This window comes from Typopeltis vanoorti, chromosome 7 (genome assembly GCF_054136105.1).
Source record: "Typopeltis vanoorti isolate ZY-2024b chromosome 7, IOZ_Tvanoo_1.0, whole genome shotgun sequence".
NCBI lineage: Eukaryota > Metazoa > Arthropoda > Arachnida > Uropygi > Thelyphonidae > Typopeltis > Typopeltis vanoorti.
This window is the reverse complement of record NC_143555.1, coordinates 62,683,443-62,709,266: the sequence shown is the minus strand read 5'-3', so window position 1 is coordinate 62,709,266 and position 25,824 is coordinate 62,683,443. Positions and strand designations below refer to the sequence as shown.

Below are 25,824 nucleotides of genomic sequence, written 5' to 3'. Positions count from 1 at the left end.
ATTGTTTAGTTTTTAGTTCTTTTAAAATGTCTTCGTTCCTTTTTTGATCTAATATGTATTTTGCAGTTCTCATAAATCTCATTTCACTTGTTTTTATTCTTTATTGCCCAAATTTCACTGCCATATAATAATGTGGGCACTGCTAAAGTATTGTATAAGTTTATTTTTGTGCTATATTTGGGTTGAGTGTTCTATTTATCAGGCCTATAATCTGTAAAAAAAATTTTTTACAGATATTTTACCAAAATGTTAGTGTTGTATCTAATATACTAAAAAAAAAAAAAATATGCAACCTAAAACTTGATTGTAAAACTAATTTTTCTTTTAAAATAATTGCAAATATTGACGTTTCGTTGCATTTATTGAATGCAATGAAAAGCTCTTCCATTAAATTACATAAGCATCAATTTTTTAAAGAATGTGTGCAACTGAATTTAAGGAAATGTCTTATGCTAACAGCATGTGCTTTTATTGATCAATCTATTAAGATATGATTTTGAAAAATCAGAACACTGCATGTGTATAAGAATCTGCTTGCAACTGAAGGATTACTAAAAGTTTTATTCCATGAAGACACTGAAATTATTGCTATTTCATCACTTTATGTAAAATGAAGACATTGCTCCAGTCATAGTAAAAATTCTTCAAAAATATAAACTCTCCACAGCAATTTAAACAATTTAAAATGACAGTTGTAAGTTCACACTGTAAAAAAATTTATAGTGAGTTGACAAAACACTACAGTAAAGTTAGCTCCTATGAAGGAGTCAATAAAGTATCCTAAAAAATGTAAATAAAATTATTACAAGTGATCTATACATAATGTACATCTTATCAAGATTATGACAGTGAACAAAAATATTAATGGCTTTATCTACTTAGGTGTAACCAGCAAAAATAAATAAACTTTTAAAATATGATTGCATATTATAAATACAGAAATGCATGAAACTTAGTCTTAGTAATATATTAGGCATTTATGGCATTTGCATGATTAGATAAAATTACTATGATACTAACAAAAACATTGAAATTGAATTATTACAATAAAACTACAAAATGGAATGCAGCTCCTCTAGACTGCATTGCTTGAACATCAAATTCATACTCCTAATTAAACATGATTGATAGTCATGTGAGTAGTACAGTTCATTATACAATTCTTTTAACAGCTAAAATAAAGAAGTTGCAATCCAAGACCCACATTTCTCAGGGAATGTCTACTTGCTTAAAACACTTCATCATCTCCCCATATAGATGGCTCAACAGGAAGTGGCTGAGGAGTGACTTTGGATCTGTTTGTATGAAAGAAATGACTATCTTTGTCTAGAGCTGTGCACTGAGAAGGGAGAAAAAGTGATATGGTAGATACCAGCATTTCAATGAAACAAAATGGAATTTATGTACTTATTAATCCAGTATCTAAAATTCAAATTCACTAAGTTTTTTTTAAATTAAATATTAACATTTTTATGCACATATTAAGATAGTATATTTATATATTGGATGGATTAAAATTTTCTACCTGAATATAATATACAAATAACACACTTCGTCAGTTTCCTTTCATGCATAAAGATATATCTGAAATTTTTTTGGTTATTTTATTTATTATTCTTATTTTTACCAGTCTCACTGCCGAATGTGTATCCAACCATAAACGTATTTAAGTGAAATAACAGACCTTAACAAGATGTCTTGATGAATTGTTTGCACTGCTCTGATGACCACATGCACCAAAAAAAAAGTAGCAATTGACTTTTGCTAAATGAATGTAAAGAAATTCCAAGACTTACAGGAATAGTGCTTTGCTATAGCTCAATGTATACAAGATAGAACAAGCACTTAACAAAATGGTGACTATCAGTGAAGTGAAACACAACACCCAGTGCAGTTAAACTACAATCATGTGAAGTCATCTAGTATATTTCACATTATATTTCATGAGATGACTCCTAAAACTCAAAACAAAAAAACTTGAACCTGTTTAAATGTAAATGCCTTTTGAAATATTGAACAAGGTTACAATCCTCTAAGGTGCATTTTCACTAATGATGAAAAGTAAAGACATCATCAAAAACTGGAGAGCAAACAGTTCAAGAATGGAAACACGATATCCCCCTTAAAATTAAAACTGTGTCCTCTAATGAGAAAAGTGTACAAAAATAAACAGTACATGCCCTAGTTAGATCCTAAACAATAAGATAAAATCAGCTATTCATAAATGCCAAGGGCTGGTCACAATGGTGAAATGTGAAAACATGAGAAGCATTGCAGACTGAGGACTTATCATCCAAACTCTAGATCTCCTTCATTGAAGCATCATCTATTTGGGTTACTCAAATACACTTCTGGTAGCCCCAGTGAATATTCTCCCAATTTCAGGCAGCATAATAGTTACTACTGCTGTTTGCATAATTGGAAAAATACATTGCAGATGTTGCCTGACATTCTCCAATGATTCCTGCACAGAGATATCTCCCAAATACCCCACTCCTATACTAAGAATTACATGCCCATTCGGATTTTTTGCCAGAAAAATTGGAAGAGCTTGATGTCCTCTCCAACATTATCAACCTACACTCCTCACCCTCAGTTCTCTTGAAAGTAAGTCAACAATAGCCAACTTCACTGCTCAGAAGACCACTAATGAACTGGTCCATATATTCTGCCACTTAGTCCACAACAAATCCAGCTTCTCATCATCTATCATTCAAATATAATAGGAAAGGTTGGTAAAACTCATGGTTGGTCGATACTTCTTTAATGGTCTTCAGAGGCCTACTTGAAAAAATACATCTTAATTTCTACTCTTTGTAGTGCTGCCACTTTCAGATGGCCTACTCTGCAGTTTCTTTACCAATTCTGGATATCTATTCATTAACAGCTATCATCTTTTATCCCAACATGAAATCCTATCCATAGTCTGGTCAATACTAAATCCCATTCTGCTTTTTATACCATTTCTACATGCCATTTACATTTATACATGCAGTAAATGTAATGCAGTTTTGTTTTTTAATATTGCCATGAAATTTAATTTATTATTAATTGTTCTTCCCTTACCATTGATAATGCTCTACAGTCAAGATTAGATCTCTTCTTGATTTACTCCTAACCTATCCTAGCATATGCACATCACTTGTACAGCATCTTCATTTCCAAAACTTTTTTTTGGCTCAAGATTACTTTTCATCTGTCCAAGCCTACACTGAGCAAATAACTTCTCTAAAAATTCTTGCTGTTTAGAAAGCTAATTTGATGACTCCTCTTCAAACTCCTCAGTCACTTTCTCACAGTATGTCAGTTTCTGCGTTGTCTCTTCTACAGATATTTCTAAAGACACCAAAAAAACCTGGCAAACATTCTGATAAAGGTTCCATGAAAATTCATTTAAAAAAAAAAAACAGTTAATTGAAAGGGAAATTCATCGAACGACAATTCGTCAGAAATGCAATTCATTGAAAAAACAATTCACCGAAAATTTTAATTAAAATTTCATAAAATTGATCCAGCTAAAGCGGAATTGCTAATATCATTTCAAAACTTTTTTTCGAACATGTTATGATAAAAGTGATCCATTCAGAACAAAAACTGAACCATGCAGACAGCTTCTTGTACCAACAACTTCAACCAATTCCACTAAGTCAGAGGGTTATTGTAATACATAATTTGGACACGTTATTTCTTTGTTGTCCCGAATATAGCTGAACTGAAAACTGTAACAGTTCGACATTTTCTTGTGAAAGTTTCAAATAGCGAACCTGAATCAGATTTGAAACTTTTATTCATCCCATAATAATTCTATTTGAATTATTATTATGGGATGAATTTTATTCATCCCATAATAACTGCTGTATTGATGCTGCATATTACTACTAGTAACAATAATAATAGAGCCAGCATAGGCTGGGATTTTCTTCCTGGAAACAGGTAAATCAGTCCCATGAACAGACATGAAACAGTTATCAGACAAGAAAGACAATAAGAAACCATATTGTTCTATAATTATTCCCTATGAAAGTAGCATTGCTTTCTCACTCTGCAGGGTTCAGTATTTGCTCTAAATGGATCACTTTTATCCTAACATTTTCGAAAAGTTAAAATTTTTGGTGAATTGTTTTTTTTTCTATGAATTGCATTTTCAACGACTTGTTGTTCAATGAATTGTTCATTCGATTAATTGCCTTTTTGATGAAGTCTTTCGATTAATTACCTTTTCGATGAACTCTCCTGATACCTTTGATAAACTGTCTACTCTCATTCATCTTTCATTTCATATATCTTTTCTATGTAGAATAGCCTTCCCCATGAAATATTCCCCAAGCACTGCAACATCCAGCTCTTCAAAAATATCAACAGATTATTTTGCTCTTGACCTCAGTCCACACAAGGTATTTATTTATTATAGGCCTTACAGCCACAACTGTGTGTGTGTGTTATTTATAAGGGCACAGAGCAGGTATTTGAATGACTAGCAGAAAACTTAATCACAATGGTTGGAGAAGAACGTCACATAAATGTGGAAGCTCCAAATATGGACAATTAGAAGTGCTGATATCTACAGCATACCTGGAATTTAGTGTGGATGCTTGGACAGATTATCATTTGTCTTGATATTTAGTGGGGTGAACAAATCACATATTGATTATTATCTAAATATTAGTTAAATTACTATGCCAAAATTTTTGCTTGGCCACCAAGGAATCTTATGAGCACAAAGAAACGCACTAAGCATGTGCACACAAGCAAGAACAACATAGACTGAGTGACAGGATCCTACAGTCCTAACTGGTGCTCTATTCATAATGGAATCTTGCTGAATGTCTCAATAATGATGGTTTTCCAGATTTTTACTGAAATTAATCCGTTGAATTTAAGATTTGGAAAAGATTGTAATGTTGTGGTAAATTCCAGAAATCTAAGATTTGTATCTGCTTCTGTATATTTTGTTCCATTGGTTTCACTGATCTATATCCATGGCATGGTCTGCTACTCCAGAGCAGCTATAATACAGTTCTGAAGTTATACTTGTGTCAGGAGATACAGATTCATTTTGTAAATGTGTGGGAAGAATTTTAGGGATGGATGGAGCTGTATCAAGGAGATAGGCAACATTTAAATAGATTTAATGTGAGTCAGCTAGAGAAACTGCTGCAGCAAGAGAAAGTAATGACTGAAGAAAATGGAAGATCTGAGAAAACAAGAGGTAATAAGGAAAAGCACAAGAGTAGGGTAGAAGAATTTGTGAATGGAGAGTAGCAGTATGAGCAAACAGAAAGAGAGAAGGAACACAGGACACATGAGGAAATGGTGGGAGTGCTATCAGGGTGGGCAGAAAGACACTGTGTGAGAGCTGTAGATGGTTATTTGTGTGTGTGTGTGTGTATAAAATAAAGGACTTGGGATAATCCAGGATGGAAGGGCAACATTTAGGTCGAGGAGGGGCATAATATCAATGATAGAAAGAAATGGACAGGGAGTGGGAAATATGGAGGAATCGCATGCAAGTGGGATCAGTGGGACTTGTTAAAGAACTTGAAATTTACTAGTGTGTATGTTTACAAATGTCAGAAGTACTTGAAATAAGGGGAATGAAATTGTGGCATTGATTGAGTTCATTTACACAAAAATTGTTGGAATAAGTGAGATGCAATTAGATGAGGACAATGTTTTGAATGGAGATGGAGAGATATGTAGTTTTTCACAATAACATCTCTCTCTTCCTGTCAGAAGATCATCCTCATCCAACTGCATCTCACTTATTCACTTCACAACAATGAAGTACTGTTGGTAGTAGCAGAGGAATTATGCCCATCCGAAGTGGAGATGCAAGGAGCAAATAGTAATAATAGTTTTGAAGCAGTGAGGTGGACAGGATGAAATATTTAGTGGGTGCTGTTATAAGACCTGGTAATGTGGAGGGCAGTGAGAATGAAATATATATAGCTAAACTGGTCTGGCTAATAAGAAAATAGTGATTACTATGGATGATTTTAATTATGGTAATATAGATTGCAATGAAAAGACAGCGTGTGAAGGGAGGGGGAATGAATACAAGTTTGAGGGACAACTATCTTAGGCAAAACATAAGAGTACATAAGGATCAAGGGTCTTAGATTTGATTATTTTATCCGAGGATGTTATTATAAAGGAGGTGTCAATAACAAATCTTCCTATACGTTGGTAAAAGTGACCAGGACTTCTGCAGAACTATAAGGGTAATGATTATGACACACTCAGGAGATTGCTTGCAGCTATTTCATGGAATGAAGAATTGGATGGGAGGATCAATGCTGCTTGGTCCCTACTCATGAACTGTTTGGCAAAGAATGTCTGAATGTATTCCAAAGGTCAGGAGATTAAATAAGATAGGTGTGAAATGGATGACTAAAGAGGTAATGCATGCAATATGGAAGAAACAAGAATTTGCGAGGTGCCACAAGATGAGTGGAAATAATCAGTTACAATAAGGAGTACAAAGGGGCAAAGCAAGGAAGGCAACTTCCTTGCTAAACATGGTGAAAGTGAAGTATAAGTCAGCAAATGAGACCAAAAGAAATCCTAAGGAGTTTTTCCAATGTGGTCAGTAGAAGAAAGAAAGAATGACTATGGAAGGATGTTAGCCAGTGATAATGGTAGAATAGTGAACACTGAGAATATAATAGAGATATTAAATGAGCAATTTATTAAGATGTTCCATCCTTGTGCATGTAACAATGCAGAACTTGAAAGAAGTGAGGGGGGAGGGGGGGAGTGAGCAGGAGGTATACGAGTAATTGAGTCAAGTTGATGTCAGTAAGGGCTGTAGGACTTGATGGTATATTGCCAAATGACTTGAAAATGTTCCAGGAAGTTAATAACAACCTTCAACTTACCTCCTTAACATGAGTCTTATACAGTCCCTAGTTCCAAAGGAGTGGAAAGAGAGCAAAATTGTTCCACTTCATAAATGACAATGGTTAAGACTAAGGTTTAAAATTATATGCCAATCTGCATGTCTGCAGTTGTGGTTAAAGATTGAAAAAGTACTATTTCCAATAAGGGAGATAAAAATTAACTATCAGATCTATAAGGACACTAGTAATGGCCCACAAATTTTTAGAATAATATTCTATAAGGAAATAGTATTATAAAATGTGTAGGATTTTTGTGTTTTTGAATAGGACTGTTTAGTAGATATGACATGTTCAACAATGCCAGATTGTAATACCTGATATAAGTTGTTCCTTACAAACAAAGCCAAATCTTTCAGCTTGTCCAAAATAAGACAGGCCAGAAAAGCAAGGAATCTGGTAGATACCTTGCTCTTGTGGCCTCTAAAAAATACTTTTTTGTTCAAAATATTACTTTTTTTCTTCTAAACTCCTAACTTAATAAGTTACAAATCCAACCAACTTTGGAATACTGTTCTCCCATTAAGATTGGTAGTGCACTTAAAACTTCCTAAAAGTTCTTGATATACTGAAAAATGAAACTCTGTGGAAGAGGTGACCCCTCTCTCAGACTCCCTTCAGTCACTTTCCCCATAGGTGCTGTGTTTCTTCACTATGCCTTTTCTATAGGTATTTTTATTGGCACTGCTCTAATGAACTGGCCACTACCATTCCTCCACTTTCTTCTAATTGTGAGAATGAGAGCAGCTACTGGCAAACACACACAACAACTCTAAGAAACACATCAATAGATTACTTCTTTCTCCTTAATCACTTACCCAGACATAGCACAGTTGTGTTATAGCTCTTGTGATATTTCAAGTGTGGAGTCTTTTTTTTTTTTTTAAATGTTTCTGTGAAATCTAGTTTGCAGTTGTTCCACTCTACAGCATCGCTGAATCTGCAAATGCTGGTCAAATGCACAGTATTATCACTGCATTAGCGGATTAAACTGAGAGACTATTTTAAGACACTTAAAAGTACTTACTGGTTGCATAGAAATATTCAGCCCCTTAAATTTCTACTGGAGTTTCATTTGATAGATATTACAGGGGAAATCACTTTTGAAAAACAAAATAAGGATCACATATTTTGATCAACTTATTCCATACAAGGCAAGCTAAGCTAATTTTATTGGTGTTACTTTAAATTAAATATTTGAAACACTGCTACCAGTCCTATACTACAAGTATAAACTTTTTTTTTTTGCCCACTCACAAACTTGCTGATCTTTATGTTAAAGATACCAAGCAAATTTATAAGCTAGGTTTTTTAATCCTTTTTCCAAAGTAAGTCAAGTTTGCGGCTGCACGTAGTACAACACTAGGCAACTTGTGGTAAAGGTGGAGCAAGCTCTGATCACCTTCCTTAGAATTTTTCCCTAATGCAAAGCACATTTCCTTGCGGAAATGTATGATGCTATGCATTAAGATAATAATCACTACCCATACCAGTTTCGACCTTTATTGAGGTCTCATCAGTAAGAGCCAGACCTAAAAAATGCCAAGGGTGAAGTAATAGAGCTTATAAATATTTTAACTAAAAAAGTTGCCATAAGGTGCTTTGACCTCATTAAATAAAAATCTCAGGATGAGAGTAATATGTAGAAAGTTTTTTACCTTGGGTATATATCATGTTAAAGATACCCAATGTAAAAAACTTTCTACATATTGCTGGTCTTTAATATGGCTTGAATCAAGCGCCATATGTAAGCTACTTTAGCTAAAATGTAATTAATTTGCAGCTGTCTAATCTCTAGAACAGATTACCATCAGTTTACAAAAAACATAAGAAAGGCAGTGAATTATTTTATTGTCATAGGGACCAGAAATCTTAGTGCTGGCCATGAGAGCTAATGTTGTGAGTAGCTGATTACAAGCTATTTTAATAATCAAATTTAAAAATATTAAAAAATATTAAGACTTATAGATAAACTGACCATAGATTTTTAATTTGTACGTATGTTCGTACAATATTGCCTACCGGTCTCGCTAGTAACTGACTAGCTTTTTCAAGGCTTGCACAGTACAAAAAAATTGATAAATGCAAAAAAGGTTAAAGAATACAAAAAACGTTAGTACCTGTTAGGTAGCTAAGGTAACACGTTCGCATGACATGTCTGTATGCATTGCGACTTTCTACTCAGTATCGTGAACATGCGTTACATGCAAATGCATAATATGATTATTCACATACTGTAGTTCTGTTGAACTGAGGGAATTAATTAGATTTTTCCAAGTATCGTTCAGTATGGCCTTGATTTCAGTTTAGGTTGCTGCCTGTACGTAGCACTACTGCCACTTCTTTGAATAATCTATGTCTGTAATCATCAACTACGTAGGGCATAGAGCTGTTATCCCAGTCTATAGTGTGGTTCGAAGTTGAAAAGTGATGTGCTAAACCGGAGATGATCATTCTGTTGTGATTTACATCGCCAACATGTTCTTTCTGTCTTACTTCCAGGCTTCTCGAAGTTTGTCCAATATAGGAAAGACTGCACGTGCATGGAATATTATACACACCTGGATATTTATAAAATGGAACACTGTCCTTAGGAGATCTTAGAACCTGTCTGATGCTAGGTTCTAAGATCTCCTAATTTCCTGATGATGTATTTAAACTGTTGGTTGTATTTAAACCAACAGTTTAAATGCAACATCAGGGTTGTATTTAAACTGTTGGTTTAAATACAACCCTGATGTTAGGGGCTTTTAACAATCTCGCAATTTTGATGGAAATTGAACCTATAAAGGAGATGACTGCTGTTGATATTTGCTGGGAGACTGTTCTTTCTTGTTGATTATCTTCGTATAGAATTTTTTTGATGATGTTTCGAGGATAACCATTTTGTGATAGTGTTATAGTGATTTAGGACAGTTCTGTCTGAACTTCTTCATCATCGAGATAAAGTTTCTGGCTCGATTTCTCAACATGTGGATGATGCTCTGTTTATGTGACCTATGATGGTTTGAAGAGTAATGTAGATATCGTCCAGTGTCCGTAGGTTTTTGTAAATGGACAGTTTGAAATTGTTATCTTGTCTTTTAACTAATATGTCCAAGAAGTGTAGTTGTTCATTGTTTTCTACTTCTAGAGTAAATCTGATTTTATTGTGGAGTGAATTGATTCTATTGACAAACATATGTAGGTTTTTCCATGTTGTCCTGCCATATGATGAAGATATCATCCACATATCTCCACCATATTGAAGGTTTAGGAGTAATGTTGGTGAAGATTTCATTTTCAAATTTCTCCATGAGAAGGTCTGCACATGGTGGTGACAGAGGGCTGCCCATGCCTCGGCCTTCTAAACTCCCTGATCCGTAACATGAATACTTGGCCCGAAGAACTAAAAAGAAAGCTTAAATACTCGCATCCCATTACTCCTAGACTGTATGGAGCACCTAAAGCGCATAAGGAAGTGCCACTTCATCCGATTGTAAATGGCAGGTCCTCCCCCCCTTACCTATTGGCTAAGCACCTGGCTAACTTACTTAAGGGAAAAATCAGACAGAGTCCTACATAAAAAAAAATTCTAAACAATTTGTTGACAAACTTAAAAACGTGAAGATAACACAAACAGACATAATGGCCAGTCTGGATGTAGTATCCTTATTCGTGAATGTACCAGTAGAAGAAGTCATGAACATTATCAAAGATCTCTTTCCTGCTGATATTACAAAGATGTTCAAGTGCTGCCTACAATCAAATTTCTTCAAAGTTAACAAAAAGGTATACCAACAATTAGAAGGCCTAGCCATGGACAGCCCTCTGTCACCACCATGTGTAGACCTTTTCATGGAGAAATTTGAAAATGAAATCTTCACCAACATTACTCCTAAACCTTCAATGTGGTGGAGATATGTGGATGATATCTTCATCATGTGGCAGGACAACATGGAAAACCTACATATGTTTGTCAATAGAATCAACTCACTCCACAATAAAATCAAATTTACTCTAGAAGTAGATAACAACGAACAACTACACTTCTTGGACATACTAGTTAAAAGACAAGATAACAATTTCAAACTGTCCATTTACAAAAAAACCTACAGACACTGGATGATATCTACATTACTCTTCAAACCATCATAGGTCACATAGACAGAGCATCATCCACATGTTGAGAAATCGAGCCAGAAACTTTATCTCCGATGATGAAGAAGTTCAGACAGAACTGTCCCAAATCACTATAACACTATCACAAAATGGTTATCCTCGAAAGATCATCAAAAAATTTCTATACAAAGATAACCAACAAGAAAGAACAGTCTCCCAGCAAATATCAACAGCAGTCATCCCCTTTATGGGTTCAATTTCCATAAAATTGCAAGATTGTTAAAAGCCCATAACATTGTCATTTGAACAGATAAGTTTAGCCCTGTTGTGTAGTGTCTTAATAACTCCATATTGTTGTGAGGGGTGGGGATTGTTGGTGAATGTATGCCCCCTCACAACAAATATGGAGTTATTAAGACACTACATAACAGGGCTAAACTTATCTGTTCAAATGACAATGCCCTAACCATGGAACTAAACCACATTCCTCAACACTTTCTCAGCCAATGGCTACCCTCCACACCCTCAAAAAAAATCCAAAAAATATTGATGCCAGTTAACCACAACCCCCTTCACAACAAGGATTATTCTAAATCTATCACCATTCCTTACATCCGAGGCACCTCGGAAAAAATTACCAAAATCCTAAAAAAACATAACTCTAACTCTCATTACAGATAATTTAAAAAATTGGCATCCCTTATCCACTCCACTAAAGACCAACCACTTCCCTTAGACCTACCTGATGTATACCAGGTCTCTTGCAGCTGTAAGCTGTCCTACTTTGGCCAAACAGGCAGGACAGCAAACATCAGAACACAAGGACTACATCCATTTTCACCAGTTCAGCCACTTTGGTCTTGCAGACCATGTTCTGGATACTCACCACAGAATACGGTGGAAGAAAGCCACGGTAATACACCATAGTAAATTCAAATTTGAAAGGCTATTCATGGAATCAGCCTCAGCCCTAAGAAACATGTGAAACCTCAACAAATTTGGTTGCATGAGACCACCGCAAATTTGGGAGACATATCAGAAGACCTTCAGCCCAACAGCCGAGAATACGTATATAGCCCACTAGGGGACACCATCAGGACTTTTAGGAGAAACAACAGCTTCCTGCTTCATCTTCAGTTACTGCATGCACGTGTCTTTATTTTAAGTTCCTGCGAAAATGGCAACGTGACGTTTGCCGAAATATTGGAATATAGATTAAAGTTTAATTTTAATTAATATAATTTGTACGTTGTAAATTCCTTAAGTAATTTAATAAGTGAGAATTTAGTTTAGTAAATAACAAAATATGCCTTGGTCCAAAATAGTAATCAACCATACACTGTTTGTTATAGTTGTTACTCTCAACTATAGCAAACACCATTATAACTTCACTCAATTTAAGAACTGTGAAAATCAAATCAAACTTCTAAGAAAAATGCCTACAGAAATACTGTGAATTATTCACAATAAGTTCTTATAGTGAATCATTTGCTAATGAGTCAATCTATAATTTGCCTATTCTAGACAGACATTTATTATAAAATTCTATTATAAATGTCAGTCTAGAATGTGTGAAAATTCCAGTTTCGTGTTTAGCAGACTGAAAATATCTTTGAAAGTATATCTCAACCCAAATTAATCTTCTAGCCTTCTATTATATCGCTTCTTATTGATTTTTTTTTTTTTTCAATTGCTTGTGTGTGTGTTAAAGCAATTTTAATGCTTGATTTAGTAATCTTTGTCAAGCAACTAGTTTTATTGAATTTTTGCATGTTTCTACATGCATTCCTTTTCACAATGATTTTCCTTCAGAGTGCCAGGATTGCATCATGCCCAAGCTATATTTGAGAGTTACTTCAGTAAACATTATAACAAGCTCTCTAAAACTACCGAAGTCTTGACCAAATTCTTCAGGGAATTCAACAGCACAATCTATCGACTAAAAAAAAAACTTGTCTTTCATAGTGATGCTGCTGAATTATTATTATTACCCAAGAACCCATTGAGTCAAACTCACAGCTTATCATACCGTGCTTTTGAACACAAATTCTCTGCAGACAGACTTTCAGGCAAGACATTCCAATCATTCACAACTCTGCATGAAAAAAACCTGCTTCTCACTCCCCCACTCAACCCTCTTTATACAGTTTCCAGGGATGACCTCTGGTTCTCCCCTGATCTCCCACTATTTTCTATAGAACCTCTCCAGCATTGATCCCATAACAATGCTTTACTAACTTGTAGGTCTCTATCATATCTTCCCCTCTTCCTCCTGTCCACCAGACTATGCAAGTTGCATCTTCTCAATCTTTCCTCATACTCGACATTCCAGAGGTTAGTCAGTTGCCTCTGGACCCTTTCCAACATATCTTCGTCCTTCTGAAACCCAGGTGACCAAATCTGGGTAGAATAGTCCATGTGTGGCCCAATCAAAGCCCTGTACAATGGAACAAGAACCTCCCCACTTTCACAAGTCAGTGTACCCCCCCCCCTTGCATCGTTCCCAGAAGCCTTTGTGTTGTCTTCACAATTTTGGCTATGCCCCCCCTAAATTTCAGATTCTTATCCACTATCACCCCCAGATCTCTTATTTCCTCCACCTCTGACAATATATCCTCACCAAGCATAAATTCTGCATCCCATTTTTGTTTTCCAAATTTCAAAACCTTACATTTTGCAACACTGAACTCACATCCCCATTCCCATGCCCAATCACTCAATTTATTTAAGTCTTCTTGTAAGGCCACAACAACTTTGCATTATCTGCAAAGAACTGAATATCTCCATCCAAATCTTCTCCAATATCATTAATATACAAGTTAAACAGTAATGGCCCTAAAACAGACCCCTGAGGCATACCACTAGTAATTTTCCTTTTCCTGGATGTCGCCCCATACACAACTTGTTGAAACCTATCAGATGGCAAGTCTCTAATGCAATGCACTAATCTAATATCAAACTCCATCTGCTCTAGTTTGACTATCAACTTATCACATGCAGTAATCTATCAAAAGCCTTTTGCAAAATCTAAGTATATTACTGTGTATCCTTCTTCTCTGTCCATGGAAGCAGTCAAGTAAGTAAGATTACTATAATAAGTAAGTAGATTACTAAAACATGACCTCCCTTTAGCAAATCATTGCTGTCAACCCAATTCTAGATTCTAGTTCTCACAAGCTTCTCCAACAACTTAACTACAATGCCTGACACACAGATATGTGCCTATAATTTGATGCTCAAGTTATATCACCTCCTTTATGAAATGGCACATGGCCCTCCTTCCACTCCTTAGGAACTTGACCCAGTGCAAGACTCTTATTAAAAAAATATGTCAAGGTCGGCGTCAACTCCCTAGCACATTCCTTCAGAATATGTGGTGATATATTATCAAGTCCCACAGCCTTATTTACATCTAGTTTGCTCAATTCCCCATACACCTCTTGCTCACTTACAGTCAATCTCTTCCCCATCATCAACTGCTCTCTATCTCTCCATGAAGTCAAATTCACAAGATTGAAAGACCTTTGAACTGCTCATTAAGTATTCCCACATCTTCTGAAACAGCTGTCTTTATGTCATTTTTTCCTTTATACCAATGTCATCCTTCCATAATCATTCTTTCTTTTGCTGGCTACTTATCGAAAGAACTCCTTAGGATTCTTTTTGGCTTCATTAGCTAACTACTGTTCATACCTCTCTTTAGTATATTACTACCCTCACCAACCAAGTCATCTGCCTTGCCTGGTCTTTGTAATCCTCATGAAACTGGTTATTTCCACTTCTCTTATGCTGCCTCTGTATTACATACTTAATCTCTTTATTCATCATTTCACACCTACCTTATTTAACCTTCTCACCCTTGGAATACATTTAGACATTGCATCTACTAGATAGTTTCTGAAAATCCCCCAAGCTGCATTGATCTCTTTTCCAGCTAACTCATTCCATGCTACACCTGCAAGCTGCATCCTGAGCTCTTCATAATCATCCCCCTTGTAGTCTATAACAACATCCAACCAAGTATTTCATTCCAATCACCTCTATCTCAGACCATACTGCCTCAAAACTCTGGCACTATTTCCCTCTTGCATCTCTACTTTGTATGGACATAACTCTTTCTCTATCATCAATAGCATGTGCCCTCTGTTATATACTGTCTGAGGTAGTTATCCCTCAAAAACTCAAGAAACTTATTTTCTTTACTTCCAGTTGCTATCTCATAATTCCAGTCTATATTGCATAATTAAAATCGTACCATAAAGATCTCTCTTTTCTTATTTGCTTGGCTAATTTGATGATACATTTCAGGGAGAAAATGTACATTAGAGGGGGGGGGGGGGGGGAATGAAAGTATCAAATATTACAAAAAAAAAAATTGTAATGAAGTATTATTTAGGCAATAACATTATCAATTTATTCAATAAACACCATCTTCACCAGGACACATAATGCAGTGGAGAAGGCTAGTCCAAACAAAATTGGCAGACAAAATAAAAGGTGAGAAGTTGGTTCAGGAAGTTAAGCCTAAATCTATATGACAACCAGTAGCTCATGCATTTTTTAGATAGTGGAAAGTGGCATAATGATGGTTGCCAATTTGGCAGAAGAGTGCACAAGAAAGCATGTACAGAAAACATTAGAATGAAACACAGAATTTCTAAGATAAAATAAGAGTCTAAAAAAAAGTTCACTGATTAACAAAGCCCACCTTCTTCCAAAGAAGATTTTTAGGTAAGAATCTTTAGGGTTTATATCATTCTAGTATTTGCATAGTTGCTAACGTTATATAAATCCTAAATCTGCACAGTCTTGAACAGAAAAAGACTTGTTTTGCAAAAGATTAAGAAAAGTAATCTTTTCTTAATCTTCTGCAAGAAGAAAGGAGTGTTTTGGTATCACTGAAGTTCACATTGTCTTCACCTTATCTTAAAGCACATGCGCGTGCGCGCGCGCACTCACACACACACTCCTTAGTGCACTAGTTATGAAAGACTTGGAATGCCTGTACAAGGTTTGTCAAATGAAAACCAGGGTATGCTATCATATATGATCGGAGATTAGCAGCACTAATGCCACTCTTTCCCCCAGGTAAGTAGAAAAACTCAGGGGAAGAGTGCCATTAGTGAGAATCTGAAAGGGAAAAAAAAAAAAGAAAATAGAATAAAGGCTACAGCAACTAAGGCTATTAGGATTGTGTGAGTTTGCACAGTTTTGCAACTTTGACAAGATAAAAATAAAAAAAAAAGTTCCCAAGAAAGAAAAAAAATAGACCCACAAGCTACGATTTAACCAGTGTCACATGATAGCTTATGGGTCTATTTTTTTTTTCTCATGGAAACTTTTTTTTTAAATCTCGCCAAAGCAGCAAACTGTGCAAAGAATATAGAAAAGAGGACACAACAAATGTTGAGTCCACTGAAGAGTTCTAGATATGACCGTGGGCCTGTAGAACTGCTTTGGCAATCTCTTGAACTTAGGGGTAGAGTTTTTCTGTTGGGCTATTGTCAATTTTCTGTAGAGCAGTGGCAATTGCTGGACAAGAATAGATATGGGAAGGTGTTAGTTCGACTCCTTGACAGTCCTTATATGTTTCATAACTTCTAGTACCGTCCAGATGTATTTTCATGTCTTTAAAGTGTTCTGTCCTTAGCCTGTGATGATTGTGGTTATTTCTCTATTTTCATTTATTTCACTGATTTCATTCTTCTTGATAGTTTGTTTTACCATTTTTGCAACAGAAGTTTGCATCAGTTAGTGATAGTGGGTAATTTTTGAGATAAAGTATCTTGCTTCTTTGGCTAGTTTGTCTGCTCTCTCTCTTTCATTGTCTTCAATATTTACATGAGCTGGTATCCATTGCAGTGTACAGTTCTTATTTTTCAAATTTTAAAGTTGTTAGTTGTTCATGAATTTCCTGTGCAAGTTTTGTTTTTCCATTTTTTAATGCTTCAAATGCAGATTTTGAGTCGCTGTAGATGGTTATTCCTTCTGTAATATTTATTACTGGATTAGAGAGATAGAACTTGAGAGCTGCTTGTATGGCTGTTAATTCACAAGTGAAGTTTGAAGCTATTTTGCCAGCTGTGGTTTTGATTTGCATTTCCTCACCTCCAGGTAGAGTTATAAAAACTCCTGCTCCTCCTTGGTTGAGAGCTTCATCAGATGATCCATCAAGGCAATGAGATGGTGTAGATTATTAGAGGTTATTGGAGGGTTAGTCTCATTCACCCAACTTTGTTGAGGTTTGGAACATTGAGTTTCGGTCTAGAGTCTAACCCTAGAACCGCCCCCCCCCCATTTATATGGACTTCCAAAAATACATAAACTAAATGTGCCATTATGTCCCATAGTGGATGGCATTGATTCCCCCACATATAAATTAGCCAAACATTTAGCCAAAGCACTCATACACTATACTGGCAACACACCATCACACACAAAAAAACTCAGCCCATTTCAAAGCCAGTATAGAAAACCTCTCACTCCAACATACTGACATAATGGTCAGTTTTTAAATCTCCTCTCTATTCACAAATGTCCCACTCAAGGAAACCTTAGAGCTCATACAAGCCAAATTTCATCCCAATATCTCAGCCATATTTCAGTTCACAATGAACTCAAGCTATTTTGTTTGACAAGGAAAATTCTACAAACAGATAGAGGGGACAGCCATGAATTCACCACTTTCACCACCCTTGGCCAACTTCTTTATGGAGACTTTTGAAGAGAAAGCCTTAAACTCTGCCCCACAAAAACCCACTATCTGGCTTCGTTACGTGGATGTGTTCGCTATTTGGCCACATGGCTCAGATACACTCCAATCCTTCTTAACACACTTAAACAACCAACACCACAGAATCCTGTTCACCTTGGAAAACAACAGCCTCCCTTTCCTAGACACTCTAATCACTCACCAGCCTGATGGATCCTTGGTTTTCTCTGTTTATAGAAAACCCACCCATACAGGCAGATACATTCACCAGCAATTTGCCCCCCCCCCCCCCCCTGCACAACAATATGGGGTTATTTAAAACACTATATCATCTTCATTATCATTAGTGTTCTGTCTCTTGACAGGTCCAATGGTATAACTCAGCAGATTCTCTTCCTCCAATTTCCTCTGTCTCTTGCTTCCTCCTTCATTTCCTGATATCTTCTTGTTCCCATTATATCATCAAGCATCATTAGTCATCTTCTTCCTCTAGGTCACTTTCCTTCAATTTTCCCTTCTATCATTCTTTTCAGTAGGCTGTCTCCTCTTAATACATGTCCTATCCAGTTATGCTTTCTTCTTCTTAGGGTCTTTAGTAACTTCCTTTCTTCAACTCTTTGTAATACTTCTTCATTGGTGATTTTTTCAGTCCACTTTATTTTCTCCATAACCACATTTCAAATGCCTCCAACATTTTAGCTTCTTTCTTCCCAATTGTCCATGTTTCTGACCCATATAAGGTCATACTCCAAATATAGCACTTAAGCCTTTTCTTTATATTTTTATTTATTTTATTTATTTTATTAATAAACAAATTTTTCTTGCTATAAAAGGCATATTTTCCTTTGTTAATTCTTTCTTTTATGTCACATTTTTCTTGTATTACAGTACTAAGGTATTTCTATTGTCTCACTTGCTCTACACTTTCTCCATTCATCATCACCTTGATACTTCCTGGTTTTCTGAAAACTCTCATCACTTTTGTTTTCTTTGCATTAATTTTCATACCATATTTCTTGCATATATTTTCAAATTTTTGCATTAGGTGCTTGTAGTTCATTTTCGGTATTAGCTAATATTGCTTGATCATCTGCAAATCTAATATTTTGTAATGTTCTTCCTCCAATAGTGATTCTCTTTTCTCTTCATTCAAATGCTTCTTTTATCATTTCTTCTGTGAATATATTGAAGAGCATCGGTGACAGGCAGCATCCCTGTCTTACACCTCTGCCAATCACACATTTTTTAGTTTTCCCTACTTTTGTCTTTATTATGGCTGTCTAGTTCATATATAATTCAGCTATTAACCTTCGGTCTCTCCAATCTAAACCTATTTTGCATAATATTTCCATCAGATTTTCCCATTTCACCATGTCAAACGCTTTTTCAAGGTCGATGAAACATGTATAAACTTCTTTATTTACTTCTATATTCCTTTCGCATATGGTCCTTATTACTCCAATTGCATCTCTGGTTCCTCTGTCTTTTCTAAATCCAAATTGATCATCCCCCAGAAAATACTCCACTCTATTATACAATCGTTGATTTAATATTCTTAGCAGTACTTTGGAGGCATGCAAGAGTATGCTTATAGTTCTGTAGTCACTGCACTTAGCAGGATTGCTTTTCTTTACAATCGGTGTAAGAATACTCTCTGTGAAATCTTTAGACCATACTCCTGTTTTGTAAATGCGGTTGCAGAGTTTCCATGTTTCTGTTATACCTTTGTTCTGCAGTTGTTTTAGGATTTCACTAGGTATTCCATCCACTCCTTCCATCTTTCCACTTTTTAATTCCTTAATTACTGTTTCTACCTCGCTCTTTAGTATATCAGGACCTCTTTCTTCTGTTGAGATTTCATTTTGTTCTTCCAGTTCAATTTTTGTTGGTCTTTCATTTTTTGAATCAAGTTCTTCGATGTATTCCTTCCATCTTTCACCCTGTATTTCAATGGCAGATTTCTTATGCTTTTTTTAATATTTGTAATTTCTTTTGCTTTTTCAAACATTTTATCATATCGCCCCCTTTTTTCCATTTCTTCAATTTCGTTACATTCTGTTTTTAACCATTCCTCTCTTGCTTTATCAGTTTCTCTTCTCATTTCATTATTTATAATTTGTATTTTCTTCTTCCCTCTTCAGTGTTTACATTTTTCCATCTTCTTCTTTCCTCTATTTTTCTTATCATTTCATTTGTAATCCATGGCTTTTTAATTCTTTCTCTTCCACAAAACCTCTCTCTTAAGCAGCTGCTTCATATATCAAGTTTCTCAGTTGATTCCATTTTGCATTAACATCCATAGTTTCCTCAGATATATTCTCTTTGTTCCTTATTTTATTTTCCAGTTCTCTGAATTTCCTACCTTTGAGTTTTTTTAGGTTCCACCTTTTCTTGCTTTTACCTTTGTTTATTTCCTTATATCGTATTCTTAATTCCATAACAAGCAAATTATGGTCTGAGTCAATATCAGCTCCTGGATATGTTGATATCCTTTTTACACTGTTTCTGTACCTGTTTTGTATTAACATAGAATCAATCTGGTATCTTGCAATATCACTTGGCATTTTCCATGTACATCTTCTCTTTGGAAGTTTAAACCAAGTATTAACAATGATTAGTTTGTGTCTTTTACAAAACTCTATAAGTCTTTCACCTCTCTCATTCCTTTTTCAAGGCCATCTCTTCCTGTTATTCCCTTCTCTACCTTTTCACCTATCCCCACACATTCCGGTCTCCCATCCAGATAGTACACCTTTTAGTTCTGTCTTCTTCCATCATCTTTTCTATTTGATTATATATCTCTTCTACTTCATTTTCATCATGGTCACTTGTGGGCATATATATATATCTGTATAATCATTATGTTCACAGGCTTTGCTTTCAGTTTAATCATAATCGCCCTGTCACTTTTTTTATATTATTTTTTCTACTGAAATTTTAACATTTTCATTCAACACAAATGCTACTCCATTTTTCCCCCGTGTTCTACAGGAATATATAATTCTATAACCATCACTTTCAAAATCTTCTATATCTTCCCATCCGAATTCACTTAGACCAACAAATCCAATTTATTCCTCTCCATTTCTTTCTTCAAGTTCTCTAATTTACCAACTCTTAACATTGTTCTTACATTCCAAGTTGCAACACATATAGTTTCTATCTCATTCTCTCTTGGATGTCTTATTTTCTTCCTATTTTCCTCAATACTTGGGATCCCATCCTCATTGTCCATTTGAGGATTTCGTAGGTTAAAGACCTGAGAAGCCTCATTTCTTCTTCTTCTGCCAGGCATGACATCCATCGTTTGCCAATAGACCCCATTTTTGCCAGTTGTGGAACTAAATTTGCCGAGTTCACCATATTTCTTGGAAATAATACTGAGGTGGTTTCCCATTGCCTTCCTCAGGAAACCATTATGGTATGGTTTCAAACCTGGGAGAGCAGCAGACTCCCACTGCTTAGAATAGGCTGTAGAAAATAAAGTAAATAGAAAAGATTCACCCCTAGCCCTCTAATTACTCTAATAGCATCGGGGGGAAGGAACAATCCTTAATACATTCTTAGTCAATGGCTACAACCCCTGAAAAATCCAAAAAAAATATTAAACCACAATCTCTCCCCCCACAATAAAGATTACACCAAATCTATCACCATTCCCTACATATGGGACACCTCGGAAAAAATAACCAAAATCCTTAAAAAATATGACCTGACTTCTTGTTACAAACCATATAAAAAGTTGGCATCCCTTATCCACTCTACCAAAGACCAACCACTTCCCCTGGACCTATTTAGGGTATACCAGGTCCCTTGCAGCTGTAAACTGTCCTACTTTGGCTAAACAGGCACGACAGCAAATATCAGGATTTCAACTACATCTGGTTTCATCAGTACGGCCACTCAGGGCTTGCAGACCATGCTCTGGACACCCGCCACAGAATACGTTGGAAGAAAGCCAAAGTAATACATCGCAGCAAGTTCCAAGTATGAAAGACTATTCATAGAACAGGTTCAGCTCTAAAAAACATTCCAAACCTCAACAAATTTGGGTGCATGAGACTGCCCCAAATTTGGGAGACTTACATCATGAGAAGATCAGTCCAACTGCCAAGACAACCCAATTAGGGGCACCATTAGGACTTTAGGAACAAGAGTAGTTTCTTATCTTCTGCCTCATTTGCTTTTTGTAGTTCCTGCATACACGTGTCATATTTGTATGTTCCCATGAAGATGGCAATGTGACATTGTCGAAATATAGGAAGTATTCATTAAAGTTTCTTTTAATTAATATTCCAGTATACATTGCAAATTCCTTAAATAATTTAATAGTCATGTGTTAACAATGTATAAGTCTTTCTACAAGAGGTGTCAGTCCTTTTCTTTTATTTACCTGCTGCGAGTACTTTTTTGAACATGGTTCTAGGAGATTTAAGTTAATCATTGGGTTTTTTGGTAGTTTAGTGGAAAAGAATGAGTCTTTGCTGATTTCAATGAACAGGTGCCTGAAGTCTATCTGTTTTCTAATTTCATCATAGTGTAAAGTAGATAATCTCTTCAGTCTAGATTTTCCAGTCCAGGCATTGAAAGTCCTGAGTGAGATGCGATTCTGTTAGTGAACTGAACTCTGGAGAGTTTTCTTCTGTCTTCCAGTATGTGAAGCCCACACTCTTGTTGAGCTTTTAAGTTATTTGTGGACGAGATGATAATTTTTGCTGCTCTTCATTGTACTCTGTCAAGCTTTTCTTTTGAGCGAGTGGAAGCTGGAGCAGATATTCCATAGTGGGTCGTATAAGTGCTGTATATGTAGTTTTGAGTGTCTTCAGCTTTACATCTCACTTTGTTTCACAAAGCCTTTTGATGATAATAACCTTTTCATCATCATCACTATCATCAAATTCCTGCCATGTACCCACAAGGGGTGTACAGGATATGATAGTACTACATGAAAAAATTATATCATTACTAACTTACAATCTACAATTTTCCTCCAAATCAGTCTGTTACTTGTCAAGACTCCGACATTATCAGATCTTATATTTCTATTGTCTAAAGCACTTTGTACCATATCAATCCACCTATATCTTGGTCTTCCTCTGGGTCGTTTTCCTGCCAACCTGGCATAGAACACTTGTTTTGCTAATCTTTCCTCACCCATTCTGTTTAGGTGACCATACCACCTGAGATTAGCTCTGCTAACGCATTCCTGGATGCAGACAATGTCAAGTTCTTTCCTAATATCCTTGTTTTTAATATGATATTGCCATTGATGCCATCTGTTCACACCTATAATCTTTCTCAGGACTCTCATATCTGCGGTCTCTAGTCTTTGGTCAAGTGTTTTACTTCTGACCCAGCTCTCAGATCCATAAATTAAAACTGGTTTGAACACTGTCTTGTATACAGCTAATTTAGTGTTCCGACTAATTTCTCTCTTATTCCATATGAATTTATTCAATTGACCTCCCACCATACCAGCTTTGCTGATTCTGTTGTCTATTTCTATATTTAATTTACCATCTTCAGTAAAAATCGTGCCTAAGTAGCTGAAATTGTTCCATAGGTTCTCCATTCACAACACAGTTGACATTTTCAATGATTCTGCCTATTTTCATTGTCTTTGTCTTTTTATTGCTGACCTTCATACCATATCTATTACAACAGCTATTCAACTTAGTCAGAGAATCTTGCAGACTTGTAGCAGATTTATTTAGAAGTATAACATCATCCACATAAAGCAAAGAGCTGACATTAACATCTCCAATTTTGATATCATGTTTAATACCACTTTCCTTCATAATGTGATCCATATAGATAATGAATAACAGAGGGGATAATGTACATCCTTGTCTCACACCAGATTTAACATTAAACCATCTTCCTGTATTTCCTTCAATTCTCACTGCTGACTTACAACTCAAATAAAGACTAACTATTGCTTGATATAATGCCCCATTGACACCATATAACTGCAGCGTATTGAATAGCTTCTTTCTCTCTCTCTTGGCACCTTATCATATGCCTTTTCCAAATCGACAAAACTTAAATACAGATCTTTGTTATATTCCCATGCTTTCTCGACTATTTGTGGTAAAGTGAAGATCTGATCCTGACAGCCTCTGTTTGGCTGATCCTGACAGCCTCTGTTTGGCCTGAATCCAGCTTGTTCTTCACCAAGCTTTTCTACCACAATTCTTCTCAACCGTTTCTCAAGTATACTTGCATAGATTTTGCCAGGAACACTCAGTAGGGAAATACCTCTGTAATTCTCACATTCAGTTTTATTTCCCTTATTATATATGGGTACTATGAGAGCTCTACTCCAATCATCGGGAATTCGTCCCTCTGTCCAGACTTTCTGAACTATGCAGTGCAGCCACTGTAAGACTCTTATACCACCATACTTCAGCATTTCTGGTTGAATATCATCTATGCCTGCTGCCGTTCCACATTTCAGGCCTTTGATGGCTTTTTCTACTTCAAGTATGGATATGTATTCCTGACTGCATGCCTGGTCAGTGTTTTTTACCACTGTGCTGTCATCACTGCTTGTTTCATTTAGCAGTTTTTCAAAGTAATTACTCCATACTTCAAGGATATCTTTTTCTCTAGTTTTCATGTCACCTTTATCATCTCTAATTCCTTTTACAGCACTCTTTCCTCCATTCCTAAGCTTCAACAACCTCCGGAATATTTTGCCACCGTCTTGATATTTATTTTCTATATTCTTGCCAAAGTCCTCCCATGACTTTTGTTTAGCTAGTTTTACATAGTGTTTAGCATTCTTGCATTTGTCTCTTAAGAGCACAAGCTGACTTATTTGACAGGAACTTTTGATATGCTTTCTTCTTTTCCTTCACTGCCTCTTTAACTTCCTGTGTCCACCAGGGAGTTCTGATTTTTTTATCCTTGCAGACAACCTCACCACATGCCTCTCTGGCAGAATCAATCAATGTTTTCTTCAGAGTTTGTCACTGAATCTCCAAGGTTTGATTCCTGTTCTCACACTCTTTCATTTTTTCTTCAATAATCTTTGTGTATTTTAGTCTACAGCTCACATCTGAGAGCTGCTCAACTTTTATTCGCTTTAAAACTTTCTTACATGTTATTCTTTTCAATATGAAATTCAATTTTATCCCGCTCAAGACTAAATAGTGATCACTTCCAATTTCAAATCCTCTGTACACTCTGGTGTCCTGCACCAGGGAGAAAATATCACTATCAACAATAACATAGTCAATGAGACTTTTCTTATTCCTAGCCTCTTCTCTCCATGTGAATTTGTGCACATTTTTATGTTGGAACATGGTGTTAGTAATAACCAGTCCATGTCCTGAGCAGAAATCCAACAGATATTTGCCATTATTATTAGCTTTGCTCTTTTCTCTAAATTTTCCCAAAATATTTTTGTATGTGTCACAATCATTTCCTACTGTGCTATTTAGATCTCCAACAAGGACCAACTTTTCCTTTTTCATTGTGTCAGTTGCTTTTTCTTAAGCCTCAAAAAATTCCTCCACTTCTACCTTAGTAGAACCTTCTGTGGGATCATAGGCACAAATAAGTCTCATTGTCCAGTTCCCCATTCTCATATTTGCCCATGTTACTCTACTTGAGACTGACTGCCATTCAAGAAGATTAGCCTCGTATTTTGTGTTGAATACTATGGCTACTCCTTCTTTTCCTTGCTTGTCATTGCCTGAATATAACATTTTGTATTTATTGCTCAAAAAGATCTCACCAGTTTTGGTCTTTTTTGTTTCAGTCACCCCTATTATGTCGATCTGGTAATTATCTAATTCCTCAGCTAGCTCCATTTCTTTGCCATTCAGGCTTCTTACATTGATAGTACTGATCTTTAACTCTGGTGGTGTTGAGTTAGGGTTTGTTTTCAGATTTTCCAGTAGCTGACTTTTCACTGTTCAGCCTGCTTCCATGGCGAAAACAATGGGGGCATTGTTTAACCACGCGACACCCCAGCCGGCATGTCAATTCATCATTTTGTATTTTGGTTTAAGCCAATAGGAATACAATTTGGTCGGCTAAATCCCAAATTGCCAGCCCAGCCCTACCTGGATACATTTGTTCAGTATCCAGGTAGTTACCCAACAGGGT

General features: G+C 35.9%; 1 protein-coding gene across 3 annotated transcripts in view; it reads right to left on the bottom strand.

Moving 5' to 3' along the window:
• Positions 1 to 593: 593 nt before the first annotated feature.
• Positions 594 to 25,824, bottom strand: part of LOC150104726 (serine/threonine-protein kinase DCLK1-like) — a 274,558-nt gene continuing 249,327 nt past the window's right edge. For all 3 annotated transcript variants that reach the window (XR_016548579.1, XM_090395906.1, XM_090395907.1), the window contains exon 15: positions 594 to 1,339. Coding sequence is in view for 2 of the 3 variants with exons in the window: in XM_090395906.1 (XP_090252032.1) it covers positions 1,229 to 1,339 (111 nt within the window). In the remaining variant the exon portion in view is untranslated. The remainder of the gene's footprint in view (positions 1,340 to 25,824) is intronic.